We start from the raw sequence: 21,201 nt of genomic DNA on the forward strand, positions 1-21,201 counted from the left end.
TGATGGTCCAGAAGGAGAGTCCGCGCATTTAGTCTGATGGTGGAGAGATTCCTAAACGTCCTGATTCTGTTTCCTAGGGTTTAGCTGAGTCTCCAAGAGCTATATCCCTCCATGCCGGCAGCCCAGAGCAACCTACTCAGTCAGAAGGTGAGGCCCAGGGGGAGGAATTGAGCTCCATGGAGTAGGGGGGCGGCCGTCCTGGGTGCTGCAGTGATGGTCCAGAAGGAGAGTCCGCGCATTTAGTCTGATGGTGGAGAGATTCCTAAAAGTCCTGATTCTGTTTCCTAGGGTTTAGCTGAGTCTCCAAGAGCTATATCCTTCCACGCCGGCAGCCCAGAGCAACCTACTCAGTCAGAAGGTGAGGCCCAGGGGGAGGAATTGAGCTCCATGGAGTAGGGGGCGGCCGTCCTGGGAGCTGCAGTTATGGACCAGAAGGAGATTCCGCACGTTTAGTCTGATGGTGGAGAGATTCCTAAACGTCCTGATTCTGTTTCCTAGGGTTTAGCTGAGTCTCCAAGAGCTATATCCTTCCACGCCGGCAGCCCAGAGCGACCCACTGAGGCAGAAGGTGAGATCCAGGGGGAGGAATTGAGCTCCATGAAGTAGGGGGCCACCGTCCTGGGAGCTGCAATGATGGACCAGAAGGAGAGTCCGTGCTTTTCGTCTGATGGTGGAGAGATTCCTAAACGTCTTGATTCTGTTTTCTAGGGTTTCTCTGATTCACCAAGAGGTATATCCTTCCAGGCCGGCAGCCCAGAGCGACCTACTCGGGCAGAAGGTGCGACCCAGGCAGAGGAATTGACCTCGATGGATCAGGTGGTGGCCGTCCTGAGAGCTGCAATGATGCGCCTTTGTGCTGACTGCTTTGGTGATCTTTCAACTCAATTTTGGTGGGTTCGTGGAAACAGCGGCTGGAACTCTTTCAGAGAAATGGTCCTTTTTCAAAGTTCCCCCACCCATGGCGTCAGGTGGTGTCAGGTGTGCATCAGTTAAATGTGAGGGGTAAGTCTGCTCTGTCAGCATTGCTTCCATTTTCCATCCAGGAGAAGCTGTTACGTGATGTAGGGAGACGTTCAGGCCCCCCAGGGGAGCCGAGAGTAGGAACCACTGTTCAAAAGTGGGCGTTTCTCCATTTGAGTCTCACCAGAAGCCTGTTTAAGTGCCATCAACAGCAATGCAGACACCAACAGACACAGAGGGTCTTTCCCTTCCTCCTGATCTTTAAAAGCCCAGGAAACAAAGCTGCTCTCCCAGTTGTGTGAAATGCCTGCACCCGACTGTTTGCTCGGTGTCATTTTTGCTGAATTCACACCAAATACCATTCTCGTAGTTCCTTTCCTTTCTCTGCATATATAACCCTTGTTATCGCCAAGGCAGCTTCAATGAACATAACCTGCTGTGAACTGTTCAGAATTCTATTTCTCACAGAGGCCGGTGTAAGTTGAACAATGGCCAGGTTGAATGTAAGTCCCCACTAGTGATGGAGTCCTTGCTCGTATTCCTCCCCATGGGCCGTGGGGATAATGGTGTAATGGGCAGAATTCTATTGCTTCCATAAGCCGGTATCAGTGGAATAATGCGCAGGTCGAAGGTAAGGCCATGTCAGCGAGGCGCGGAGCCACGGCGGCCGGGAAGCGTTGCGCGCCGGCTCGGAAAAGGCGAGTGCATGCGGAGGGCGTCAGGGCCACCTGGGGGCGAGCCGGGCGAGCCTTTCTTTGGTTGCGCCTCTCATCCTGGAGAGGTTCCTAAACGTCCTGATGATGTTTCGTAGGTTTCATAGTGGTTTCAAGAAAAGAGCCCCAGAAATCCGCTCCCTTCCCTAAAGCAACTGAGTAGGAACCAGCAATCCTAAACCATCCAAGACTGTTGGATGGTCCAATGTAGCAAGTTACACGATTATGAAATCTCAGATCTGTACCAAGAACGGAAAGGTGACGGCCAGGAAAATTTATCTCTGTTGCTTGAACTGCAACTGAGAATAGCAGCTGGACCCAGAAGTGTGTGCCTTTTGGGGCCACTTTATTCTAATGCTTCCCAATCACATCTCTGGGAAGAGGGGAAAGGAATAGGTCTGTCCTCTGATACCTTTAATAATGCCTGTCCTTGGCCACATCTTCTATTGTTGCATCACATTAATCGATCTTTCCTCTCACCACCCATTCATGCCCTGTTCTGCAGATTTGACCTTGTCCTTCCCTTGCTTTCACGAGACAGCCTTCCTCTCCTGAATACAGATCTTGCCACCCTTTTGCCTTTTGAAGGGGATGCAAATCCACAGAACTCCATGAAGCTGGCTTCAAAGCAAGTCTGCATAATATTAGAACGACTCAACCTCAGGTATGTGTGCTTGTGACTAAACTTAGTGGAGCAGGCTCTAAGATAGATATGGAAAAATTTGGTTCTTCTAGATGCTGCTGAATGGCAAATCCCATCATCCACCCCATTGGCTATGCTGACTGGGGATGATGGGAATTGCAATCCAGCTAATCAACAGTGTCGCATGTTCTGAGCATTCCTGCTTGTAACAGTCTCTGTTTTCTTACATTTTCTTCCCTCTTTCCCCTTAATAAATGGATTGTAGAATCACAGACAAATGGAATTGAAGGGGGCTCAAAAGGCCATCAAGTCCAACCCCTGCTCAAGGCAGGAATCCCCATCAAAGCAGGTCAGGTTGTCCCATTTTCTCTTGAATGCCGCCAGCACTGGAGTGGTCATCACCTCCCAATTTGGCCTTTGGTTCCATTGTCTCAAACAATGCCCTAACACAGGGGTCACCCAACCGCAAGTCTGTGGCCTTGGAAGCACCAGGGCGCTGGGACAGAGGAGCGGCAAGCAGGAGGTGAGTGGCGAGGGAAGCTCCGCCTCCTGTCAGTGCAGGCGCCTGCAAGGTTCTGAGCCGCTTCTGATCCAACAGGAGTCAGCGCTTCCGTGGCAGCTCACCTCCTGCTCCTGGTCGCCCTTTCTTTTATGAGCTTGGTTCAAAGCTCAGCCTGAAACTGGCTTCCTGTGGCTTGAGCCCCTTGGTACGTGTCCGGCACTCTGGGATGATGGGGAACGGATCCTGCCCCTCCTCTGCAGGACAGCCTTTCAGATATGTGAACAGTGTTATCATCTCACCCCTCTGTCTTCTTTTCTCAAGGCTACACATGTCCAGTTCTTTCAATCTTTCCTCATCGGGCTTGGTTTCCAGAAGTGAATGGATTACTGTAAGTGCTTTATGAAATACTTTATGAGTTTCTCAAGCTATTGCAAGACAGGCTACTAAAGAATAGATAAATATAGCTGACTGTGTTTATGTATAAGGGGATCAAGTTTTTACTTGCTCGTTATTCATTGATTGATTTTCTTGAGTTTGAATGGTGAGCTCTGAACCCTGGCATAAGACGTTGAGTCTCGCTGGCCTGAAGCTGCTTGGGACAGAATGTAAGAGATTTGTTCATGGAGTTCCAGAAAAAGAGAAAGCCTTAATTGGCATCCAGAACTGAACTTTGAATTCTCACACAGAGTTATTAGACCTTGGCCACTTTCTGTCAATAACTTCAAAGCAGTGTCATCATTCCAGGAGTTTCCTCTGGAGCACAGGATCATCAGGGCCAATAAATTCTTCGAACTAAGATGTTCCCATCCTTGGCTTGGTTTGATCCTTCCAGCAGCACAATGAAGCCATTCCTGAACTCATGGCTTCTCTTGAGCCTGCTTTCGTCTGGTGAGTAGTACCAAGCACTCTTGTTAAATTCCTCCTGATATTTTGGGAACAGAGGTAGAGAATTATTCAGGAAAGCCAAGGAAAGAATGTGAGGAAAGAACTGAGAGCTGTGCTTTGAAAGGAAGAGGAATAAAGCCAAGGTCAGGCATAGACGTTATATCTCTGAGAGCATTCAAAAAATCCAGATGCTGTAAGAAAAGTTCTCTCCTTTTTAGACAGGAAATAATCTCTTATGGGAAAGATTCAGGGAAAGAGGGGAGAGAGAGAAAGAGAAGAGAGAAGCACAGTAATCACATTTTAATATTTTTTTAAAATTAAAAGTAATTTTTAATAAGTATTTTTTTTATTTAGTAGTGAGCAAGGATGGGGACTTGAGTCGTGGAACTTGCTATCAAGTTGGACTTAAGTCATGTGGGGGCGTTGATTCAGGGTTTGTTTTCAATGACTTGGCCTTGACTCATGACTGGGACCCCCCCATCCCTCCTTTCATTTCTTGTTTTTAATAGGGACTCAGACTTGGGACCAAAGGCTCAGACTTCGCCATGAGATCTGGACCCAAAGACTTGCTGACACCTCAGGCCATGAGGGCAAGCTGTCCTGCTCTCCTCCTCAGCCGTGTTTTTCGAAGAAACTAAATGGGATGCGGAAGTTGGGGGGGGGGAGATGAGAGGAGAAATGATGATCCTGGACAAGTTCTTGGAAGATATCGATAGTGGCACTTGTCCTTCTTCCTTATTTGCATCAGAGGACTGCACAATCTAAAATTATGGGCTTTTGCGAAATGTAGGTTAAAAATGAAAAGTTTGGAAATTATTGTCTTTTGTGGTCCTAAAAAGGACGGTTCGGTCATTTTGCTTATCGGCAAGTTCGCCTGTAACACTTCTGGAAGCGAAGGACTGGCCGGCTGTCCCAGGGGATGCCCAGGTGTGTTCACGCAATGCTTTCCGCTCTTTGGAGAGGTTCTTTCTATGTCCCCCCTCCCTCATTATGCTTACGAAGGGAATGGAGAAAGTTCTTGCAATGAAATGAATTCAGACTCGGAGGAGCGTTGTGAGTGTTATGCTCATGCACCTTTTAAAAATGTAGTCCTGCTGTTGTTGTTTTTTTTTCCTGAGCATTTGGTATCTAAATGGATAACGCTGTGATTTTGTGACCTCTCTTTCCCTCCCCCGCTCCATCGACTCTACAGGGGTATCTCTCCAATGTCAGTTTTGTCAGGACATGAGCGCAACGTCTACAACTGAAACCACTCAGGAGTGTCAGTCCGGTCAAGACGTCTGTGTTTCGGCTCTCTCAAAAGTCACCATGAGTAAGTGGGCTGATGCGTCTCTCCAACAGCCGGACATTTCTGCCAACCACAAAACGCTGGGTGGGGGGGAAGGAGCCACCCTTTGACTTGGCATGTGGGCTAAAGCTTCTAAGAATAGTGATTCTGATTTATGGTGACCTTTTCCTGGGTTTTCTAGGTAGAAAAGTCTCAGGTTTACCCTTCCCTTCCACTAGGGGGAGCCCCGGGACTGTGCAGCTGGCCCAAGCCCACACAGGCTGGCTCTTCTCTAGAGAGGCCCGGTGGGGAATTGAACTCGCAGCCTCTGGGTCTGCAGCCAGATACCTAAGCCTGTGGGCTATGCAGCGAGACAGCATTGTGAAACAAACTAAACAAATAAGAAGAATGCCACTAATTGGTTTGCAAGCCAGCAGAAATTTGACATAATTATAGCATCTTCTCTGAAAAGAAGCTTCTTCAGATCCCCAGGAGACCAAAACTGGTCTGACTGTCCCTCCATCACTAGTCATTTTTGTCCCATTCTTTCCCTTCACAGATGGCTTGAAGGTCTCCTTATCTTTCAAATCGTGCCTTGACCATCAGTTCTGCCAGGCAGGCTATTATACTGCCAGTGTGGAAGAAGATGTTCACATTCGGACCCAGATCACCTGCTGCCAGGAGGACCAGTGTAACCGCGGGGCTGTTCAGTGTAAGCATCCTTAGGCGATGAAACAACCCCATGATACAATATCATTCCCTGGGTCATTCTTAAAGAGCAACATGGCCACAGGAAGAAGACCACAGTCAAGAAAATATTTTAAGTCTTGGAGGAAATGAGGTCTTTAATGTTCAGGGGGAAAAAAGATTGAAAAAACGTTAGCCCCAACTATATGTAAGTGTAATGACCGGGTTTTTTTCCCACCAGCACCTGATCTGGAAAAGCTAGTTGCCAATGGGTTTCAATGCCCCGGCTGCTTTTCCATCTGTTCGGATCGCTGTGACAGTAAAGGAATGGTCAACTGCACACAGAAAGAAGACCCCTGCTTCAACCTGGCTGGTTCCATCAAAAGAAGTAAGTCTTGTGAGATGATAGAGAGCAGGAGTCTCCCTTTCTTTGTGCTCTCTGTCCAAAGATGTTTTGAGTGGTGTTCGCTCCTGGCACTCAAGTACCACATACAGAGACTTTTGGCACTCCAGATGTGTTACACTACAACTTCCAGCATCCCTGTCTGTACTGCCAGTGACAAGGGACTATGGGAGTTGTAGTCCAAAAAAATCTGAAGTGCCAGTGATTCACTATGCCTGGTCTACTACCATCTTTTCCAGCAGAGAACTGAACCTGCTATGTTTGCAGGCGAGACTAAGACTTTGCTATTAAATGAATGAATAGTCTACGTATTTCTAATAGCATGAATTATAATGGTACATCTTAGATAGCTGTTTTTTTTTAAATGTTTCTCAAAGAATATCTTCTCTCCTAACAGGCATTTTGAATGGAAGGAGTGCTTTCCAAGGTTGTACGACAGCCAAGGCATGCAGCTTCAAAAAGGAAGCAGTAAAGGCAGCAAATCAAGTTTTTGGAGCCCAGATTTCCCAGGCAGACTGCAAACCGGCAGAAAAAGTTTCTCCCCCCGCCCCGAGAATCGTAGAATGAAGAAAATGAAGACATCCTGAATGTAGAACATTGTCTAGTGCTGAAGACCAGAGAGATTTCAATAAGAGGACTGGTTGCTCTTGGTGGCTGCGCTAAGCCGCTATGACTGGCATTGCCAACTTTTTTAGCAGCCTCTGCTCCTGGAATGACATTTGTCTGCTGTGTGAATGCTCTTGAAAGAAACAGGCTGTGGGACGATAGCATTTGCACACTGCAAGCTGGGTTTGGATGCAAAGTTGATGCACACACCCTCTAACTCAGCACGAGGTGCAACGGAATTGGGGATGGACAATTGTGGACAATTTCAATAGGATATCACTGCCCTCTATTGGGGAGGGAGAGCCATTGCAGGGAGAACCAAGACCTGTGCACAGAGGATACTTGGCGGTCAAATGTCCTGCAGCCAATAGCTTTGCAGGGTTGTACAATGGAGGTGGTGGTTTTTTTTTCCTATGACAAAAGGAAGGGGCAAAGGAACCTCTGTTTGCCAGATCAAACTCGTAATGTTTGGAAAATATCATCTCTTGATTAGTTAAACAATTCACACTGAAATTTCATTGTTCCACCAGCAAGCTCAGCGAGCGACGCACGGCCTCCTCCATTATCCTCACAACATCTCTTTGAGGTAGACGAGGCAAAGAGAATATGACTGTCCCTGGAGATCTGAGCCAAGATCTCCCAACTCAATACTCCTTTTCTGACAACAACACATTGCTGGATAGCTCAGTGGTTCAGTTCTCTGATTGTGGAGGTTGGGAGTTCGATTCCCCCACTGTTCCTCCCTGTTCAGGGCTGGGTTTGATGATCCCTAGGGTCCCACCAGCTCTACAATTCTAAGATGATGATGATGCATTTACTTATGCATCACCTCCAGAGTCGATCCTGCAGCCACACAGAGAGCACATTGTTATAGTACTGGAAAAACTGCTCACCCTTTTCAGCTCCATGATTTGTTCAATTGTGAGACTATATCTCGGAACCCAAGGGAAAATTTACAAAGGACAGGACGAGCGTGTTGCGCGCGTCAGATGGATGTCTTTGAGTCCTAAGAATTCCGGTGAGGAATCTTCTACTTTCTGAGACCAGTATTCTGTTGCTAGACACTATTTGAGTCAACCCATTGACTGAGTGGGATTTACATAAAGTGTTGGCTTATCATTGAGACTGAGGTTAGAAACAGAATTTGGGTCAAAGCATTTTTGTTAAAAATGGTCAAAACTGTGATCCAGAGGCACCCCAGACCTTACCATACTGTTAACAACAAGGCTGTGAATCCATTGAATAAAAGCATCCGAATACACATGTTGTTTCAGTTCTGGGAAATTTGTGTGGTTGTTTCCTCCCACCCTCCCCCTGATGAACAGAAGCTTAGGTTTTAAATGATGTAAGTTACTTTGAATCCCCGTTATGAGAGAATGGCAAGGTATAAACCCAGTAAACCGAATAAATTTTAAAAACAAGCAAAAATGGTCATCATTGCTGCTAAAGTAGTGAATTGCATTCTTTTAAATGCATGATTATTAACAGGCATCCTGCCCACCCCACCCATGGCTTCTTCCAGAGTTATACACCAGCCTACAAGAATCTGTACAAATTAAAGTGGAATGCACCCCCTTGCACACAACCACACCCTCTGCTAATTGTTGTGCAGCAAAGCGATCACAACGAATCCGATTCTGCTTTTCTGCTTACAGATCTGACCTTAATCTCCCTGGCCTGGCATAGGATAATCTTTCTGGTTGGACCTGTTCATCTAGATTCTTGGTATCTGATGCACCTCGGCATTATATGAGCCGGTCAGTTCCATTTGCAGGTGAACGGTTTTCAAGAACAAAAGGTGCATATTTTAATCTCCTGGAATGAAGGAACCGGTCTTTGCCTTGTGTCCTAGTGGAAAGACTCCGTTGGAGGCCAGAGGAGCATGTGGTCCTCCAGATGCATCCACAAAAGCAGTGGTTCTTAACCTTGGGTTACTCCGGTGTTTTTGGACTGCAACTCCCAGAAATCCCAGCCAGCACAGCTGGTGGTGAAGGCTTCTGGGAGTTGCAGTCCAAAGTAAAGGCTTCTGGGAGTAACCCAAGGTTATAACCACTGCACAAAAGTATAGTTTCCAAATCCTGTGCGGTATTAGTTCCCCTCTATTTAACACTGGTTAGGCCTAATCTTGGGTACTGTGTTCAATTCTGGACATCACACTTCAAGGAAGATGCTAACAAGTTGGCACAAGTTCAGAGGAGGGAAACATGGATGATCAGGGGGCTGGAAACCGAACCCTATGTGAAGAGACTGAAAGAACTGGGCATATTTAGCCTTGAGAAGAGAAGGTAAAGGTAAAGGTTTCCCTTGACATTTTTAGTCCAGTCGTGTCCGACTCTAGGGGGTGGTGCTCATCCTGTTTTTCAAGCCGTAGAGCCAGCGCTTGTCCAAAGACAGTTTCCGTTGTCACGTGGCCAGCGTGACTAAGGAACGCCGTTTTACCTTCCCACCGAGGTGCTACCTATTTATCTACTTGCATTGGCATGCTTTTGAACTGCTAGGTTGGCGAGGAGCTGGGACAAAGCAACGGGTGCTCCCTCCGTCGCATGGATTCGATCTTATGACTGCTGGTCTTCTGACCCTGCAGCACAGGTTTCTGCGGTTTAGCCCGAAGTGCCACCACGTCCCTGAGAAGACAAGACTAAGGGGAAATAAGACATTGAGTCCAGCGCCTGCCAAAGAGGCACAGTGGGGAACTGAACTTCCATACCTCAACCACCGATCCATGCTCCTGAGAACCTTTTGGACTTCCAATGCTGTTCTTTGGCTGGAAGAGGTGCTTCAACCCCTACTGTAAAAATTAGAGATGTTGGATGCTAAGAATTTAATCTTCTCCATTGTTCTTGCCAGTGCTTCTGTTCACTTTCTTTTCATGGAGTGGAAGAAATGCTGGCCTTTATTTAGAAGCTCCCCGTTTGATTAACCACGGTGCTCCTAGGAGACAAGCCAGCCTGTGTAACCTCAGGATAGCTGCACAAGTCTCAGGGCGACATCCCACCACCAGAAGAAGTGGATGGTCAACAACTACTGGGTATTCTTTATCTAAGAAACCCTGGAAAGGATTGCCATAAGTTAGAATCGACTTGACGGCACGCAATTATTATGACATCCTCAGGGGAGGGGCTGTAGGAGGGAGAACTAATCTTAGAAGCAGAGAAAGTATGGGTGCAAGACATCTTCATCCAGTTTCCTTTTCAAGCTCTGTTTGTTTGCTGTAAGCTGGCCTAAGCAGCTTTCCAGAGCATGTGATGATTACAGAACAAAGGACTGGTGCTCACATCTTGTCGTGTTTGTTTGAGATGGCACCCTGCCCCATGTGTCTTTTCAAGAAGACAAAAAGGGATTTGCCACATCAGCACATGTAGAAAATGGATCTATTGTTTCATCTCATGGACCCTGACGTTGGGAAAGAGTGAAGGCAAGAGGAGAAGGGGACGACAGAGGATGAGATGGTTGGACAGGGTCATCGAAGCGACCAACATGAATTTGACCCAACTCCGGGAGGCAGTGGAAGACAGGAGGGCCTGGCGTGCTCTGGTCCGTGGGGTCACAAAGAGTCAGACACGACTTAACAACTAAACAACAACAAGGATGAATTTATGACCATAACGGTCATAATGGTAATTGTGTGCTGTCAGATCAGTTCTGATTTATAGCAACCCTTTCCAGAGTTTTCTGGGTAGAGAGCCCTCAGAAGTGGTTTCCCATTCTCTTCCTCTAGGGGACGCTCTGGGACTCTGCAGCTTGCCCAAGACCACATAGGCTGGCTCTTCTCTCAGGAGATATAGTGGGGAATTGAACTCCCGACCTCTCGCTCGGCAGCTAACTCAACAAGCAATGCAGCCAGCTCCCAAGTGAGGATCAGAGTTAGATGCCAGGTTAGGATTACTCTAAAGGGAATCTGGACCCAACCCCTAAATTAACCCAACTCTTGAAAGCTAAACACAATTCAATGTCTCCACTTACCAAACTCTAAAGATAATCTGACCCCGGACATGAGACTTAATGCCAACCTTGACCCAGCTCTAACCCCAACTCTAATTTGATCCTTTTGAAAAGATGATAAACATTTCAGATTACTAAATACAGTGGTGCCTCGCTAGACAGTTACCCCACATGACAGTTTTTTCGGTAGACATTGACTTTTTGCAATCGCTATAGCGATTCGCAAAACAGTGATTCCTATGGGGGAATTTCGCTGGACAATGTTTGGTCCCTGCTTCGCAAACCGATTTTCGCTAGACAACGATTTTGACAGCTCCCTCCGTGCTCGCAAAACAGGTGTTTTCGGGACCTAAGCTTCGCAAGACAGCGATTTAAACAGCTGATCGGCGGTTCGCAAAGCGGCTTTCCTATGGCCGATCTTCGCTAGACAACGACGATTCTGTGGGACGCATTAAACAGGTTTCAATTCATTCCAATAGGGAAATGCTTTTCGCTAGACAATGATTTCGCTAAACAGCGATTTCAGTGGAACGGATTATCATCGTCTAGCGAGGCACCACTGTAATGGAAAGTTATTTAATTTAATACGACGCTGAAAACAAGACATTCCTTTAGAGTTACACAATAGCATCGCAGTCAACACAGGTATTAAAACTCCATGCATTTTAAATACATGTCACTCATATTTTCTCTTTTTTCCCCCCCTTTTCTTTTTGGAAGGAGGTAGCATTCACATGACTGTTGAGGGCGATGCATTCTGACGAGGGGAGGGGTGCAGGTTCAGGCGTAGCTTACGGCCAGCGCCCTGCGTATGGGTGGTTAGGTAAAAAGGTAAAGGAGGAGAGACAGAGAGTGAGCATTTTAAGGACTGAAGAGGGAGGTGGGAGGGGTGACTCAAAGGCCAAGACTGGTTTGCCCGAGGCACCACAAAAGCAGATGTTGCTCAAGCTCACACCTTGAGCCTTAAGTAACCCAACTCCGCCCCTCCCTGGCCCCGGTTGTATTCTTCCTCTAGGGAGCAGTGGCTGCTTCTCGCTTCTTACAGTAGCTCTGATCCTACCTGGCTGACACCATCATGCATCTCTTGGCTCTTTGCTTGCTTCTTCCTCTCCTGGCTCCAGGTAAGATGCTGCTGCTTGGCTTGATTTTTATAGGCTGGACTCTTTAGTGGGGTTGTGGGTGGGGCGTAACCCTTGGCCCCCTCCAACCAGTTTTAACCCCAACCGATGCAGAGTTTGGATGTCGTGTTTCTTAGTATCTGCCTCAACCTTTTGGCCGAAGTCAAGTGACATGTTAGAATCTCTTCAGGTTCAAGATTTTCCCTCAAAGTTTCTTCGCAAGCCGTGCGCCAAATGGGTGATGGGGCAGGCAGCTTCTGGATGAGGTCCTCGTTGCATGCCCTATATAGCTGCAACTTGACCTGGCGCATATAGCGCATGTTTATATCCAGCTGCGTTTTGTGCATAAAAGCTTCAGCAGACATTCTCTGCCTCTCTAATGCAAAGTCAGCTCAGAAGCATCTCGGGGTAAATTTCACACGCCAGTTGGCAATGCTAGATGAGAAAGTTTGAATGTTTATCTGACTTACGGACTCTTGATTCTGATCTGTTTCCACTTCCTTGATTAGGATTGTAGAAGGGGTGTTGAAAGAGAATTTCCTTGTAACCATGTCAAGTAGAGTAAGATTCATCTCCATAAATAATAAGGGCATCAGATGATGATGATAAAGAACGACAGAAAAAAGTTTTTTGTGTGTATTAACTGTATATATACACACTAGCTAGTCTTATAATTTACTGCCCCCCTCCCATGTCTGTAGCCTGATATGGAAATTAAACAGTGAAAATTTGTTTCTTGGCATGGATCTAAGATTGTAGGAATCGTGTCACTTGCTTAACTTCCAAAAATCCGGCTGTTCATAAAAGTAGAGGAGCCGGAGAAAATCTTCCATACAAATTAGTATGAGGATTACTGAGATAAAGCATATGCTGGGGGGCAAAGTATTCCTTGTTTAATTACGTCCCTTGCTTAATTACGTTGTAAACTGCCCAGAGAGTGGTCTAGCGCTATGGGGCAGTATATATTTAGAAACAACAAAGAACATTTCATTTAAAGTTTAATGCTTCTTTGTGTGCATATTAAGTATTACTATCATCTTGAGTGTGTGTGTTTGTGTGTGACATTTACTTGGACATGTTTTCTTGGAAATTTGAAGGGTATATTTTTTCCTATGTCCTTTTGTTCCAACATCTTAAGGATTTGTAGATCTGCCAGCTGAACATACATGTTCATTGACTGTAACTTCCTTCCGAAAAAGTGGCGCCCTAAACTCCATAGTATTTTTTTTTCTTAGATGAGGGGAAGATTTATATTTCTTAACTCTTTCCAAAGTGCGGTTTTGGGCACACACAAAATAAAATACTGTAAATGTTTAGATTAGTTAGTTTTTTTTTTTAAATTTTGTATACTGCCCCATTAGTTCAATGCGCTGGGCGGTTTACGACGTGGTAAAAAAAAGGCACAACAGAGCATAAGATTAAAATAAAAAACAAACGGGCAACCCCCACCCCCCACCCTAGACAAAGCGTATTTTGCAGACAAAAAGTAGGATGTGATATAGAAATTCAGGCAGGGTTGCAATGAAAGGTCTTTCCAAAAATGTTTTCAGGAGCCTTTTAAATGTGGGGAGGGAGGGGGACAGCACAACTCACCATGAGTTGATTCTTCCTTGTGGTCTCTGTAAATGCACACTGAGTGTAAATTCACAGATGACCACTCAAAGAACCAGAGTTACAACAACAACAAAAAAAACCATCTATTTCCAGAGTATTGGTGCCACTGTGAATAAGGCCCTACTTCTTGTGGATGATTTCCTGGTCTCCTTCAGAGCAGCCACTCGGAGAAACATTGCCTGGGGGGACCTAGTGTAGTGGGTAGATTAACCCTGGAAAAAACACTCCAACATATTTTACTAGATTCTTGAACCTCTGAATTTCAGTGACATCCTAAAACGTAGCATACATTGTTATTAAGGAAGCATTTTATCTGTCTTCTGCCGTGTATCTCCACGGAAGCTTTTCCCCCAACCTCTTCTTTCTCTGCAGCATAGATAAAATAATCTAGATTTATCCATTATGATTTGTTTAACATATTTCTGAACATCTCCTCCACTTGACCCGTGCTCCAGGTGGTGAAGCCTCACTTGTTTTGCAAGGTTGTAATAAAAATTGAGATAATTAGCATAAAATGCATTTTTGAAGGTGTTACATCTTCTGCAGTGGTATAAATTAATAAGTGTTCCTTGACAAAGATCAGCAGCTCATTACGTTTGAACTCAGAAAATGACAATAACAAAAGCAACAATTTTTTTTAAAAAGGGTGGAATTTTTAAGAGAATCTTTCATTTGGCAATGGACCAGATACTCACCCACCCCCCCATCTGTTAGTATGGCATGTTCTGTATCTTTAACTAAAGCTTGGATGTACAGAAATGAGGACGTGAATGTTCTCAGGGGAAAGAGATAACAATGTCTTAGCTGATCATATCTATAAATGAACAACTGCTTGAGGGCATGGGAAGCAGGAACGGTCAGCATGCTCTTCGCTTAGATATTGACTAGAACAGATGTAGAAATGCCACTGAGGGCAAAATTCTCCCCATGGATTATTGTATATAATGATAATCTGTTCCTCTTTGCAGTTTGGAGACGAAATAAATAATATACAGTGGTGCCTCGCATAACGATATTAATTGGGTCCATTAAAAACATCGTTATGTGAAAACATTGTTAAGCGAAACACCATTTCCCATAGGAATGCATTGAAAACCGGTTAATCCGTTCCAATAGGAGCCTATTCAATACATTTCAATGGTGAAAAAAAAAATCATCAAAAATTCAAAAAGACTCAGAACGAAGCCAAATTACTTTAACGAAGGTTTTATTAGGTGCACTAACGATTCCAAGCATTTTAAACATTTTTTAAACATTTTAGAATATTTTTAAAATAGCGAAAACAGGGCTGTCAAAAAAAAACATTAAGCGAAACAGGGGACCTAAAACTGTCATCATTGTGAAGCAAGGTCCCAAACATCGTCATGCGAAAATCCCCCATAGGAAACATTGTTAGGTGAGGCGGCAAAATTTCCAGCAAAGGCCATCGTTATGTGAATTCATCATTGAGCGAGGCACTCGTTAAACGAGGCACCACTGTATAGCCAAAAATTGGTGCAAAGTCTCTGATACATCCTTCCAAATTAGCAGTCTATTTTTTTTCATATAGACTGCCAGAAATGGCACAAAGGTAGGATAAGAATGAACATATATTGCTGTCCTAATGCTGCCTTAAGCAATTTTGTGCCTGCTTTACTAATTCATATTAGTGGTAGGATGTGTGAGCATACCTTAAAGTGGCCTTCAAGCAACCCAGGACCCTCTAAATCAGTGGTTCCCAGTCTTGGGTCTCCAGATGTTTTTGAATCGCAACTCCTAAAACCCTTCACCATTTAGCTGTGCTGGCCAGGATTTCTTGGAGTTGTAGCCCAAGAACATCTGGGGGACCCCGTTGTTTAGGAACCACTGCTCCGAACACTCAGGGTCACGCCTCCCAGTATTCTTGATCTTTGACCATGAGGTTGATAAGAGCTGTCATTTGAAACATCTAAGAAATATCAAGGAGGGCAGGGCGAGCCTGAAGTATAAAATCACAGACATGGGAATGGAATATAAGGGAAAGCAAAACAAGACCTGGCCCCCCAGTGGTTTTTTTAAACAATTATTTATTTATTTTAGTGCTTTTGTTCACTTCTCTTTCAGTACAACATTAAGCTATTCAAGACTTCAGTGCAGAGGCTACTTACTGTCTTGACCAACATAGGGAGATGTGTCTTCTTAGGTTAACTTCCTATTGTGTAGAAGAGACACAACCCACCACGCCCATTTTATTGGTGAAAAGGAAACAGACTCTTTTTTCTTTTTTTCTTTTTCTTTCTTTCTTTTTTTTTTTCTTCTCTGAATCAGGAACAGGTCTTAAAAAGATGAAAGTGACAAGATTTATATCTATGCAGGCTGCAGGCTGTCACATTTCAGCCTGTAGCTTCGTGGACTTTTCCACTGAATCAAAATTTTCCCCTCCTGGCCAAAGTCTCTGCGTAATGAAACTTTTCATGTTGGAGTTTTAGAAGAAGTAGTCGTGTTAGTTTGTACAAGCAGGACAGGCAAAAAAAATTTTTAAAAAATAAAAGAACTAATTATTAAAAAGGGCAAAAATGTCGTGGCATCTTAAAGACTAACTGTTATATTTTCATATGAGTGTCTGGGGATAAGATCCACTTCCTCAGATGGTAGTTCAGACTACTCTTATTGGTGGATAACAATATTGGCTTTTCCTTATATAAAATTTATGTGCATTCAATTTCTGTGCATCAGATTGTTATAAGAACAAATACAGCCCAGAATGATGTCTCTCCTAGTACAGTGCTGCCTCGCTTAACGATTGGCCTGCTCTATGACGAAATTGTTTGACGATTAGGTTTTTGCGATCGCAAAATGTTTTAAATGTTGTTTTTTTTTTGTTTAACGATGACCGGTTCCCTGCTTCGGGGACCAATTTTCGCTTTACGACAAACAAAAACAGCTGATTGTCAGGCTTCAAAATGGCCACCGGCTGCTTAAAATGGCTCCCCGCTGTATTTTTGGATGGATTCCTCGCTTTACAGGCAGCAAAAATGGCCACCCCTATGGAGGATCTTCGCTGGACTGTGAGTTTTCAGCCCATTGGAACGCATTGAGGGGTTTTCAATGCATTTCAATGAGCTTTTTTATTTCGCTTTATGACGTTTTCGCTCTACAGTGATTTCGCTGGAAGGAATTAATGTCATTAAGCGAGGCACCACTGTACTTCTGTACCCCAGTTAGTGGTACTAAAACATAAAGCCCCAATCTGAAAAGGAAATACAGTAGAAGGAAATAGAACAAGACAGACAAATGCCGAAAAATGAGGTCAATACATGCACTGAAAGATCATTTTAGTAGTTTTGCAACATGACCTCTCGCGATTTGTCCCTCAAAAACCAGGAAGAAAATTAGGTCACCATACAAGAGTCTCTCGGCTCATTACAGGCAACAGGCTGTGGACTGCAGACTGTAAGTGTGGACTCCAACTCCCAGAATCCTCTAAGGCTACCCCAGGCAGAATTCTAGGAGTTTCATCCTGCAAATGATGTCTAAAGAGACATACATTTTGCTCATCTGGAGAAGATCCTAGTCTTGGCATTGCCTCCTGTTATTAGTGTAAAAATAATGCCATAGTACTTCATGGGAATTGTAGTTCTTCAGGGGTTGCCATGTACAGAGCTTATAGGGCAGCGAGACTCTGATTTCCAGGGAGCACCATGGCAGCTCCCTGCTTTTGCATTAAGAACAGGAAACAAGGCCAGAGAAGACCATGCCGCTTTGGAGGTAGGTCCCTCTCCAGTGAGGAAAACATATGTGTATATAGGTACAGTGGTGCCTTGCAAGACGAACCTCGCAAGACGAACGAAAAACCTGCAAGATGACAGCATTTTGCTATCGTGTTGGTGACTCGCAAGATGGCTTCTTCTATGCCCGTGCTTCGCAAGACGATTTCCCCCCACAAGACCGATGCCTCGCAAGACAAAAATAATTCATTTGTCTTGCGAGGTTTCCCATAGGAATGCATTTTCCCTGCATCAGGATACCCATTGAAGCATTTGAGATGTTGAAGGAATGATTTACCATTGCTAGGCCTCCGTGAGATTCCATGGCTGAGTAGGGATTTGAACCCAGGACTCAGAAGTCCTAGTCCACCTCCCTATCCGCTACTACACGACTTTGGTTCTGCTTCATGCCTTTTACCTCTTACACTTCCTACATGAATCTGCAGGTGACGCCATCTCCTGCTTCAACTGCACCAGCACAGAAGGCTACAACTGTAGCACATCCCAGCAAAAATGCACCGCCTCCGTCAACAGCTGCATCACCATTGCTCGGAATGGGAATACAGGTAAAGTCGTTTCGAGACACAGCTCCTTCTGGGGCAGGCTTTGAAGAGCTTCAGGCCATCTCAGGCTTGAATACCTCTCCCTGTCGCTTTCGTTCTGTTGATGAGTAGAAAACTGCAACACAATGTTTTCATTTCAACGCTGAGCCTGGTGAATGGCTGGCTGAGCCAGAGGAGGCAACGGAGGGGAGCAGCAACACCTGTTCTGATGTCTTGATGAACTGGGGCGAACCGGTTCGTGCCCATTTCTAATTCCAAGTTGTAATATAGTTCTACTGGTGCTGAACCTATTGAAGGGGTGCGGTTCAGGACCTTGGAGACCTCCCACCATAAAGCCAGGCATAGAGTCCCAGAACCGGCACAACTGGCATCAGGCCCTACCTTTGGGACGCATGCTAGGGAATTCCTCTGTAGCAATGCCCCTTGGAGGTGGTATGCCACAGTCGCGGTCTCAGAAGCTGGGAGTCCTTCCCAATTTCGTCCCTTGAAATCCATTAGCAGGAAATGTCAAGGGGTTCTCCTCAGGCAAGCTTTCTGGCAGTGACTGGCTTGCCTGAGTGTGGTTTTAAATGGATCGTTGTATCTTACTGCTTTGAATGTGTTTCGGTGTTGCTTATGGGCCGTTGTTTATTTTTAAGTATGTCATCTGTTTGGTCCTTTTTATATTTGTATATTCACCGTTGTTAGCTTTAAATATTTATTTATTTATTTAAAATATTTTGATCCCACCCATCTCCTTTAAAAGGACTCAAGGAGACTATTCTCTTTTAATGATGTAAGCCACCTTAGGACCTTTTTGAGGGAAAAGGTGGGGTAAAAACTTTTTAAATTACTTAATTAATTAATTAAATCTGAGATCTTTGCCATGTAAAGCACATGCTTTACCACTTGAGCTATGATCAATGTCATAAGTGTCCATTCTGCTCCAGCATCCAATCATCACATCGATTGTATGTGAACCACTATGGTCAATGTTTTGTACTACAGCTGCCATAGTCTTGTACCCTTAATCCTGACGTCTGGGTCTGATGAGAGTTGTATTCCAAAATGTTTGAGGAACAGGACACCAGGTGTCTACCTCTGGTGAGTGGATCTTCTCACAGATTTTTTCCCTCCATTTATAGGTGGCCTGGACATACAACACCCAACTTACGAGAAAAAATGCAACTCCGATGACCGCCTCTGCAACCAGTTTTATGGGCTGGTGGCGGGGGATTTCCGTATGCTCTGGAACTCCAGCTGCTGTCGAGCGGATCGCTGCAACACCCAAGAAGTCATTGGTATAGAAGTCGAGTTCCTTTCTATACAACAAGCTGTGTTGGGCTTTGTCATGTGGTTTGCTTAATCGTTGTGCTAGACGTACCTTACAGTAGGGGACCAGTAAACTCAGAGTCCTTCTACTGCAGTGGTTCTCAACCTCGGGTCTCCAGATGTTCTTGGACTAAAACTCACAGAAGCCTTCACCACTAGCAGTGGCAGCCAGGATTTGTGGGAGTTTTAGTCCAAAAACATCTGGGGACCCAAGGTTGGGAACCACTGTTCTACACTGTGGAAACCCTGGACCTCCTAGTGCTGGTGGAATAAAACACTCGTTATCCTTGATGATTGAAAAAGCTGGATGGTTTGGAATGGGTGCCAGGATTCAGAAACATATGGAAACATATGTCTCCTGAAATATATGTCTCCAGAAACATATGGAGGAGACATATTCTAACTGATCAGAACCCAGCTACTTGTTTTTGCATTACCTGACAAAATGCACCTTTACTGGCTTGGTGAAATATTTATTGTAATGTCTACAGGGGTAGACATTTCCATAAATAGACAAAATATTTATTGTAATGTCTACAGCGGCAGACATTTCCATAAACAGACCTTGCATTCTTATGATCCACCTATGCCATCTATGTGGATACACCTCGCTCAGGCTCCACGGTGTGTAAAATCACTGCATTTTTGCCGAGAGTCAGTTCCTCTCCTCTCACTTTTCTCTCCACAGTACAAACAGCACCTCAGATTCCCAACGGGGTTCGCTGCAATTCGTGCTTTGCCCGTGGCGCGAATTTTTGTCTGAATCACACTACAGTGGCGTGTACTGGCCTCCTGACCAACTGCATCCACTTTGCCACCATTGCAAGTACAGGTAGGTGGGCTTATAGGCTGGGCATGATCCGTGCCATGGATTTTGAGGCACGCTTCCCTTGCAGGGCCCTTGACTCTTGTCGGTACAGCTGGTGGACGAGGAAGACAGAAAGACTCCATCCAACATTATTTCCAACAAATGACAGAGAAGTGTAGTTTTAGTCTACAAGTACAGAACCCTCCTGCCGTTGTGGACCATGGCCATCCAGAGCAGGGGGTTCTGGGAATTGTAGTCCCAGGCTGAGTTACTATTTGACATTAGGTAAAGGGAGAGCTCTGCTGCTAAGAGTAGCCCAGGATCACCTGATTCAAACAACCGAAGTAGCCTGTTTCAGTTCCAGATTTCAGATTTCTCAAAAGGGATGTGCCAACCTGCAAGCACTTCTAGGGAAACATGATAAACAGAATCCTATTGGTGATCTACGCCTGCATAAGTGAAACCATGTACATTGCAGAGATGGGTTGCTGCTTTTTAAGGGGGTGCTGGTTACATTTCTGGCCACACCTGATTCCATGATTGAGTATGTGTGTCCGGGAATGCAACCATTTCCTATGGAGTGAGTGTCAATTTGCTGCTGCAAATTCTGTGGTTTCCTTCTGCAGGTCACCCACAGGATTCTGGATCTGCCCTGGTTTGTGTAAAGGAGTGTAAGTGGGAAGCTTTCTCTGTTTATCCATAGCAGCTAACTGTTTTCTACACTTTCATCCCACAGACGAATTCAAGGACGAACAAGTCGCCTTCACAGGATGCGCCACCAGGAACATGTGCGACATGGGAGCGGGAGCGCTATTTGCTGCTGGCCGCAATGTGGACATCAAGGTCAACACATGCAGCCGTGCGCTTGGAATCTCTACCCAATACAGTCTGGTCCTGCCACTCCTGGCAGGGCTCCTTTGCTTTGCCTTCTGTTCGTGATTATGTTCTATTTCATCCCTTTTGCCTGTTTGCTTTCTATTGACTGTGGTGGTTGTCTTCCTTCTCATTTCGCTCTTGCAGATCTGCTCTCGACTTCCTACAACGAGCATCTGTTCCACCTTCCCTTCTTGGAAGATCTCTCTCTGCTGTTCAGATCTTTGAGCCGATGCTCGAATCAGGGAAGGGACAGCCATGTTCCACCGTACGATCTCCCAGACTTTTTCCCCTTTAAGAATCTTTTTCTGTGCCAATATCATCAGTATTTTCCACACCATCCTTCCTGTGGGAGACAGGGAATGGACCGAACTGGGAGAGGCAGAGGGCCGATCGTGGTGAAGTATGGATGCCACCATAGCTGATTTAAGGCCAAGTAAGAAAACGGGTAGTGTTTTTAAGGAAGGAAAGAAGAAAACATGGGTCAATTTGGAAGACCTTGGAGAGAAAAGCTGTGGAGAACACAGGGGTAAAAGTATAAGTATTTAAAAGTCTATTATCACCAGAATCTACAGCTCTCC

General features: G+C 45.2%; 1 protein-coding gene and 2 long non-coding RNA genes across 3 annotated transcripts; all 3 read left to right on the plus strand.

Moving 5' to 3' along the window:
- The first annotated feature begins 715 nt into the window (after positions 1 to 715).
- Positions 716 to 5,009, plus strand: LOC110071223 (uncharacterized). The gene is made up of 5 exons (XR_012081034.2): positions 716 to 2,337; positions 3,140 to 3,206; positions 3,563 to 3,706; positions 4,213 to 4,630; positions 4,896 to 5,009. It is a non-coding gene; the product is annotated as an uncharacterized LOC110071223 (long non-coding RNA).
- Positions 5,010 to 5,907: 898 nt separating this feature from the next.
- On the plus strand, positions 5,908 to 7,927 carry LOC144584228 (uncharacterized). The gene is made up of 2 exons (XR_013538349.1): positions 5,908 to 6,045; positions 6,458 to 7,927. It is a non-coding gene; the product is annotated as an uncharacterized LOC144584228 (long non-coding RNA).
- A 1,861-nt stretch (positions 7,928 to 9,788) lies between these two features.
- LOC110071222 (phospholipase A2 inhibitor gamma subunit B-like) lies at positions 9,789 to 20,759 on the plus strand. Its single transcript, XM_072979794.2, has 5 exons — positions 9,789 to 11,729; positions 17,512 to 17,631; positions 18,753 to 18,908; positions 19,628 to 19,771; positions 20,484 to 20,759. Exons 1-5 carry the CDS (start codon positions 11,684 to 11,686, stop codon positions 20,684 to 20,686), a joined length of 669 nt encoding a protein of 222 aa, XP_072835895.2. The 5' UTR covers positions 9,789 to 11,683; the 3' UTR covers positions 20,687 to 20,759.
- The last annotated feature ends 442 nt before the right edge of the window (positions 20,760 to 21,201 follow it).

Source organism: Pogona vitticeps, chromosome 9 (assembly GCF_051106095.1).
Source record: "Pogona vitticeps strain Pit_001003342236 chromosome 9, PviZW2.1, whole genome shotgun sequence".
Classification (NCBI taxonomy): domain Eukaryota; kingdom Metazoa; phylum Chordata; class Lepidosauria; order Squamata; family Agamidae; genus Pogona; species Pogona vitticeps.